The 8773-nt window shown below is 45.9% G+C and overlaps 1 protein-coding gene across 1 annotated transcript in view; it reads right to left on the minus strand.

Moving 5' to 3' along the window:
• hecw2b (HECT, C2 and WW domain containing E3 ubiquitin protein ligase 2b) overlaps positions 1 to 740 on the minus strand; it is a gene marked incomplete at its 5' end in the record, with an annotated part of 41411 nt that extends 40671 nt beyond the window's left edge. Inside the window, one exon of the mRNA XM_083633107.1 lies at positions 362 to 740. Within this exon, the coding sequence (XP_083489233.1) occupies positions 362 to 740 (379 nt within the window). The remainder of the gene's footprint in view (positions 1 to 361) is intronic.
• Between the last annotated feature and the right edge of the window lie 8033 nt (positions 741 to 8773).

Genomic DNA, 8773 nt, shown 5'->3' on the forward strand with positions numbered 1-8773 from the left:
TTCTAGCTCACTCGCTGACATTATCTTCTAAACACTGAATCAATCAGATCTATCAGTGCCAAAAAGATCAGTCGTAAACCGCACAGAAAAGAACCATGTTGAATTCTGTTGAGATGATTAGAAATGAGCTGATCACAGCCTGGTGTCTGAGAGCATTCAGGACATCTACTATGGCTGCCAGAGGGGCAATGTCATCACCTGAAACTAAGCCCTGAATTCATCCTTATTGAAATATATACAGAATAGAAATGTTGAATGATCAAAGTGAAAAGGCAAAAACAAATATGGTACTCTAGTCTAGACACTAAAACAACATCCATCCCCTCCCCGCTCCTGTTTGCCCGGGTTTGTGTGTGCTCACCGATGTGGTACAGGCCGATCCAGTCGGTGGCGTCCACTTCCTCCTTGATGTCCCAGGAGATGACCAGGTGGGTGTGGCCTAGCGTCAGCTGGTGCGTGGACGCCGTGAGCGACGAGCGGCTGTCCGATGTCACCAGGTCCGTGTCGCTGTTGGCCCTCTGGAGCCCCATGCCTGACCCTTCCGATTGGCCCGTCGATGTCATAGAGGAGGATGACGATGACGAGGCAGAGGAGGAAGCCCCGCCTCCGCTCTGTACCGACAGGCTGCGGAGGTTCTCGGGGCCCAGCGTGTACGGCCGGGCATGGTGCGGGGTGCGCCGCCGCACCGCTAGCAGGTGCTCCCGGGCCGTGGAGGAGGGGGGAGGGGAGACCGATGCCATGGTCGCCACCGAAGAGGACACGGAGGAGGAGGGAGAGGACGAGAAGGGGGGAGGAGAGGAGGAGAGCGGACGGGGGTGGGGGTGATGGTGTGGGTGGGGGTGATGGTGGGGATGGTGATGATGATGCTGATGGCGGGGGGAGGGCTGGGGGCGGGGGCGGGGGGGGAGGACAGCCGTGGCGAGGGAGGGGCGAATGGTGACGGCCAGGAGGGGGGAGAGAGAGAGAGAAAAGAGGGGGGAGGAGGGGGAGGAAGGAGAGAGGAGAGGGGCCCCTCTTTAGCAGACTGTGTTATTTATAGCTGGGAGGAGCAATGAGGAAGGAGGAAACGAGGAGGAAAGGAGAGATGGAGGGATGGGGGAAGGGGCCGTGCACCGTCACGTCCGAACTCAACTCTCTTTCAGAAAGCCGGAAGGGCTGATTGAAGGGAAATAGTTTTCCCGTTTTCTCTGAGGGGTAACCTCCGTGGCAAAAAAATGAAGCCAATACGGAAGTGCCTTAAACCTGCATTCTTTCTAATGGCCAGCAGGGGGCGACTCCACTGGCTGCAAAAAGAAGTCAGATTGTATGGAAGTCTATGGGGAAATGACCCTACTTTTCACTTGATTTATGACCTCAGTAAAAACTTTCCTAAAATCTTTCGCTAGTTTCGAGTCTTCTAGAATACAGCATTTTGTAAATGATGGTCCCATTTAGAGTAAAATAGACGATAAAGCAGACTGGGGCGTGACCAGTCTGTCGCCTGTCCAGTGAACGCACAGCTCGCCGATCGCAGTCCAATCGCAGGTGGCTGTGTGGGAAACCCCCGATCTCGCGCTAGCTCCTTCTGGCTAAAAAAAACAAGATGGCGATGGTCAAAATGCTTCAAAATGGGAGTCCACAAACAAATGTGTGATGTCACAGTGGCTACGTCCATATTTTATACAGTCTATGGTTTCAGGAGTTAACGCCGGAGTTGAACCGGCGCTCCTGCCTCCTCCTCCTCTCTCTCTCTCTCTCTCTCTCTCTCCGTTTCTCTCTGGATCAGTCATTCACATCAGGCGCAGGACAGAATAGGATCAGTCATTCACATCAGGCGCAGGACAGAATAGATCTCCAAGTTGTGGATTTAGCCGACGCATCGCCCCGTAACACCTGTACATTTTTACACACACATCTCATAAGTCGCTGGTGGTGCGTCCGTAGAGCAGTGCCTTGCTCAAAGGGCGCTAGGGAATTCGCTGAGTCATCTACGCTCCTAGTAATGGCACCCACCATGGGGAGGGAAAGAGAGGGTTAGGGCAGAGATGGAGAGAGAGGAGGAAGGCGGGGCGGAGGAGAGAGAGAGCGATGCTGTAATCCTTCCACTCGTCTGTCCGGGCGGGGAAGAAAGGATGATGAGAGGGCGATTCCTCTGGAGGGAGGAGCGGGGTGGAGGGAGGTTGGAGACCTACAGGAGAGAGAGAGGAGAGAAACATAGGGAGAGTGAGTAAGGGAAAGAGGGAGACACATTATCCATATTTTCCTTTGTTTATCTTTGGGAAGTGAATGAATAATCAATGATAGGTCCTCACAAGTATAGCAATACAAGCGTGTCACCAACTATTTTTAAGGGGATAGACTTCACACCGGCTACTGTCACTGATAAATAGATCACTCCAGCAGTAGGGGGCGCTACTTATAATGATGTGTGTGAACCAACAATCTACTAGGGACACATGCATTATTTTGATGTAAGATGATCTTCCAAATACTGGGTGCATAGTCTGTATTCATTCTTGCTGTTTCCTGTCAATGTGTAAATGTATATAAATGTATATGTTATTATGTTCAATCTGTAGTACTGTTAAGAGCCCCCATATGTTACAACCTGGCTCAAGGAGTAACAAAAGGAGGGAGTCACACACCAATGTAACATTTTGTATCATTTGTTACCTAAAACTAACACAACCTACTACAAACAAAGAGAACAGAACAAAAAGGTCCCCAGGTGCACTCAATCAGCCTAACGAGGCCAACCACCAGGTTGCTGCAAGACAGGGCCAGGAGAGTGGGAGGGTCATCACGTTAGTTTTTCATTTATGGGAGTCTCCCTGTGGGAAATGTGCTATAAATAATATTGCTTTCTTTTGGTTAGCTTAGCTGACTTTATTTCTTTATTCTTTTTTATTATCATTCAAACACCCACTTCCTGAATAGGGTGAATTGAAAGGAAGTGGATCCACTTGTATTTAAGTTTGCATGACGGTAGGGCGGGAGGGTAGACAATTTTACTGCGATAACGGGCAGCCACGATTATCATACCATAAGCTTTTCCTGTAAAACTGTGCCCATGATATGTTGCACTATTTTATAAAACGGCTCTCTCAAATCAAGCAATCTGATTGGTTCACAGCCATTGTATAATTCCAGTAACCGAGTTCAATAACCCATGGCCATGGGTTATTGGTTGCCATGGCAACTCTCTTACTAAAAGGCTCGAGCTCCGTGTTGGGCTTTCCAGAAAGCTCTCAGCTTCTCAGCAAGCGCCAGGATTGGCCAATGTCAACTTCAGTCTCCAGAACGATCCAATCAAATCACCCGCACGTCTATCTTCTTGCTAGAGGTCCCGCCTTACAGTAGTGTCAAAACAAAAAGCTACTCGCTTGCAGCCAGACGCATGATGGCGCAACTCTCTAGGCTTTGGTTACCTCAAAAACAAAATGGCGGAGACAACTTTCAGATCCTTGTGAATCGATCTTCGCTTATAACTTTACTAATACTTCGCAGAAAATGATGTTTTGTACAAGAATAGACGCGGGCTAATGTCTTAACCCCTCTCTCGCGCGCCCTCACTCTTAACCCCGCATTTCTAAATAAGACGTAACGTTACTTGGTGTCGGCATATGGCTCTGGTGTCGGGCTATGCAAAACCTCTCAGCAAGCGCCAGGATTGGCCAATGTCGACTTCAGTCTCCAGAACGATCCAATCAAATCACCCGCACGTCTATCTTCTTGCTAGAGGTCCCGCCTTACAGTAGTGTTTCAACTGACTCTATCAGAATAAAATGCCAGTCGGACTTATAGTATTATTATTATTATATTATTATACTTGGAAACCGTTTTATAAAAGCAATATAGCACTCGAGCTGCGTGGTGTTGTGGAATATATCCCGCTGATAAGCTGTTATCCCACGAGGCCGCAGGCCGAGTGGGATAACAGCTTATCAGCGGGATATATTCACCACAACACACTTGCTCTCGTGATATATTGCTTAAATATATGCACGGCACCACACGCCACTACAAATCAGTTCATTAGGGATGCACTGATATGAACATTTTGGCCGATACCAAGAACCGATATTTACTGATGTCGATATGATCTGTATAAAAACACATTTCTATGATCATCAAATGTTGCATACTGAAAAACACATTTATGTTCATTTTAAATATTAGTACATTATTGTTTCCTCTCTATGTGAAGATTTTGGCTGATACAGATAACCGATATTAACATATCAACATACATCGGACCATAGTACGTACTTTTAAACATTTAATTAAAGGCCCGCCTTTAATCAAAAGTACTGTGATATTTTGGTAGATAGTAGCATACCCTACGGTATTATACTGTGTCTATACCCTAGTATAGAGTGATTGATCTATTGATTGACAGTACTAACATTATATGTATACAAAGAAGAAATATATTGATTACTGCTTCTTTCCTTTCCTTCTGCTTATCTCTCCCCTTCTCAAACACACACACACACACACGCTCTCTCTCACTCACACACACACACACACACACACACACTCAGGTTGCCATAGTGAGCAGTGATTACGCCAAACCACGTCTCTGCTTCCACACCGCTCACATCAAAACCGATGATCAATCTACCAATCTCTCTCTCTCTCTCTCTCTCTCTCTCTCTCTTCCATCTCCGTTCTATCTTTGTACGTCCCCCTTCCGCTTGCTCACTCTCTCCATCCATCTTGCCTTTACCAGACCGGACGGAAACACACAAACACACACACACACACGCAAGCACGCACACTCACACGCACGCACACACACACACACACACACACACACACAGTCCCAGGAGGCATCTAAATTAGCTGTGCAATACCCTGCTGGTGAGAGAGGTAGAGAAAGACCGGAAGGAGAGAGATGCAGAGAGAGAGAGCGAGAGAGCTATAGAAACAAGGGCAGAGAGGGAGTGTGTGTACGTGTGTGTGGGATATATACACAAATAAACAAATAAATGAGGAGAGAGAGGAGAGAGTAGGAGGCTGTGTGAGAGGAGAGAGAGAGATATGGTGAGGGGGAGTGTGTGTGTGTGTGTGTGTGTGTGTGTGTGTGTGTGTGTGTGTGTGTGTGTGTGTGTGTGTGTGTGTGTGTGTGTGTGTGTGTGTGTGTGTGTGTGTGTCTCTGAGAGAGAGAAAGAGAGAGAGACACACCAACAACACTTGATGCTCAAATGAAAACCCTTCAGCACAATATAACCTTGCATCCTGCTTCATGTTTTGTTTATCATCCATCCATTATTATTCCTGTCATGGCTGCTGTCTGCTTTCCCTAACCCAAAGATAGAATATGGCTTCTGATTGGCTTATTGTCTTATTTTCCTCAGCACTAACAATCATTTAAGGGATTCCACCTGTAGGCACCTGTAAATGAGCCTCAAATCTCTATGCATAGATTTGGCAAAATCCTATGTTTTGATTAACTGGATTAGACTAACCCGATGCAGCCAGGTGGTTTGTTACACAGAACCCTCTGTGAACTTGTCCTTGAAAACCGTTTGGAAAAGGGCAGGCGCTTTCAAAAAATACTTGGCAGCTGATTGGATGAACCATCTCTCATACTATCACCGTTTATGATGGGCAAACGTCAACCACTTAGGGCTGTCTCACGCGCTCTTCCTGGTTCCCCATGGGGCCTAGGGAATTAAATTCCCTATTAGTTTTTTCCCATTGACATTTCCTAAACAAACAAATGAAAAACAGGGGACTTTTTTTTGTCTGAGTCAAATGTTCTATGGTCTCTGGTGAATCGCTTGGTTTGTCCAATAAAACTCTTCTTTTTTTATATGGATTTTACGAAATGTCACTCAATGGAAAAATGAATGGGGAATTTCTATGCCTAGGCCCGGAAGAGGGCGTGACATAGGCACTCTATTGGTCTGCACCCCTGCTGGAGTCGAGTCAAAGTCATGTGACAGCAGAGCAAGATGGATTTACCATCACGCCTGCAAGTTTAGGATTAGACAGCATTCATCTGCATCTCTGCTGATCCTTAAGAAACTCCTTCATGATTGTTTTGACATTTGGAGAGACATGTTCACAGTCTGTTGTCTGTTTTGCTCTTCAGTTTGCTCCTCCACACTTCTTCTTGTTAACGGTTTGGGAGCTCGTCCGAATCTTGATTTCATTTCAGAGGCTTGAGACCTTTTGCATTACATTACATTACATTACATTACATTACATTACATTACATTACATTTTGCTAGCAACGAAATGGCAAGGATCAAATTCAAGAGCTGAGAGACAGAGGCGGCGACATGGGCTTAGAAAATAGCCAGAGCCACATCCTGGGACGTACACCTACACTCATTTGACCCACATTTCTATTTGTAGAATAGTCGACTTGCTTTTTAGGCATTCAATATATCATTGTGATGAACATGCAGCAAGAACAATCAAACTGATTGGGTCTTAAATTAATGCTTTTCTGACAATATGATTGATTTTGGTTCATATCAGTAGCTGTGTTTCCATTACAGTTTTTCGTTTCGCAATTCCCGTTACCAGCAGCTGCCACAGTGATTACGCACGCGGATCTGCCCCATATCCCGTCCCCTGCATGCTCAAATCCAACCAATGGTCAATGCAAATCACAACATGAAGTTACAACGCATATAAACGAGCCTGATTATCAATTCAAAAGAACATGTTGCGGGCTGCGGTGAATGCAGTGAGCGCGACAGGCAGAGGAAAAAAGGTAGCCTACAACTTGTCCCATTTTAGAGATGGAGGAGGGGGGGAAAGGCTGATATGGTGCAATAGTCAGAATATCGTGTATTATAATTATAACATTGTACCTGAAACGTGTGTAATGTATTAATCACTTCAGTCAACAGCACCGCACCGGTGTGCTTTTCATCCCGCCGATCATCTCGCCGCTGTGCCAAATGCGCGCACACAGGCATGGATCGATTTCTCCCATTAAACATGATCTATTTTCCGGCTCCGCTTTTGCACAACACGTCTTTCTGCTAGGTAGCGTTGCTTCAAAGTTTTCCACTTGCTGCGAAGGTTTTGCCACGGTTTATCAAACCCTTTCTCCCTAATTTCCTTTCATTTTCCAAAGGAGAAGATGGGTCACATGACGTGCAAATGCGGAAAATGTGTTTCCATTACACTTTTGCGATAAACTGCTATATCGACACGTCTGAAAAACCACCTCATGAGAGCGCAAAAACGTTTTGCGATATTTGGGAGCTTTTTCGAAATTTACGTGTTTCCATTACCCAATTTCTATTGCGATATTTAGATTTTGCGCATTTCTGACGGTAATGGAAACACGACTAGTGTGGTTGTTTGCCTTGATGAATCACTGACTACAGGTCAGAATTTACCAATTCACCAGTAACTCCATCACATAAAGTGATCATTTGAAATAGTGATGGGAAACTTAAATGTAGTCTCCCCATTTATCCTGGCGCTAAGCTTTGAGATTCAGTTGACTCATGGCTTGAACAAGGTTTTGTTGTATTGTAAAAAGTAACAATGATTACAGATTACAATAAAACACTCCATAAACCTGGTTTACCCCCCCCCCCCCCCCCCCCTTCACTCACACACACACACACACACACACACACACACACACACACACACACACACACACACAAACAAATCTGGACTGATAGTGTTATAAATAGCTTGGGGCAGAGGCCAGCAGTGAGCACAGTGCTGCTGGCAGAGTTTAGAGGCACTTGTCCCCAAATGACACACACACACGCACGCGCGCGCGCACACACGCACACACACACACACACACACACACACACACACACACACACACACACAGTCTCTCAAAATTATACATGCTTTTGCACTTACAGATGACCACCCTCTTCTCTCTCTCCTTCATGTGAAGAACACTCAGCACACGCTGCAATCTGCAGCACCAATCTGCACAGAAACCTTATCTTACTGATGGGAAATGCAAACACACACACACACACACACACACACACACACACACACACACGTGACAACACACAATCTTGGGCGGTGAGTGTTCTTGATCCAGCAGCGGGATTAAAACAGAGAATGGGGGGGGGGGGGGGGGGTTAGTGTTGACAGAATGCCTCCTCTAATCTGCTTCATTACCACACGGCTTCAATCTGTAGCTTGAGTCTCTCTCTCTCTCTCTCTCTCTCTCTCTCTCTCTCTCTCTCTCTCTCTCTCTCTCTCTCTCTCTCTCTCTCTCTCTCTCTCTCTCTCTCTCTCTCTCTCTCTCTCTCTCTCTCTCTCTCTCTCTCTCTCTCTCTCTCTCTCTCTCTCTCTCTCTCTCTCTCTCTCTCTCACCATGTAGCCATGCTTACAGGCAACAGATTTGAACTTTTCAATTCAAAACTAAATAGACCAAATCAGCGGGATGTTTACATTTACTTCCGGGTACCCCTGAGGTCCACACATTATAATGGCGGTGGACGGCACAAACTGACGTGTTGAAGACAAAAACAGACAAAGAAGACAAAAATGGTTCGTCCGTGTTGTGTTGTTGTTTAATATCATTCATAACAACACTTTCACTAACGTTAGTGGAGACCAGACTAGCTAATTTACCTGTTGGACCAGACCAGAGTAGACTTGAAGCTAAATTAAATTAACTTGGCGTCAGTAGCTCTGTCTGTAATAACCTCGCGTCACCAGGCTCTTCTCACGAGTCTGCAAAAAACAGCGAGTTTGACAGACAAACAAAACGTTATTAGCTAGCTAACACTACATAAAACAAACACAGAAGAAAGGCTAGATACGTCGGACAAGCATGTTT

This window comes from Poromitra crassiceps, assembly GCF_964638095.1.
Source record: "Poromitra crassiceps genome assembly, chromosome: 3".
Lineage (NCBI taxonomy): Eukaryota > Metazoa > Chordata > Actinopteri > Beryciformes > Melamphaidae > Poromitra > Poromitra crassiceps.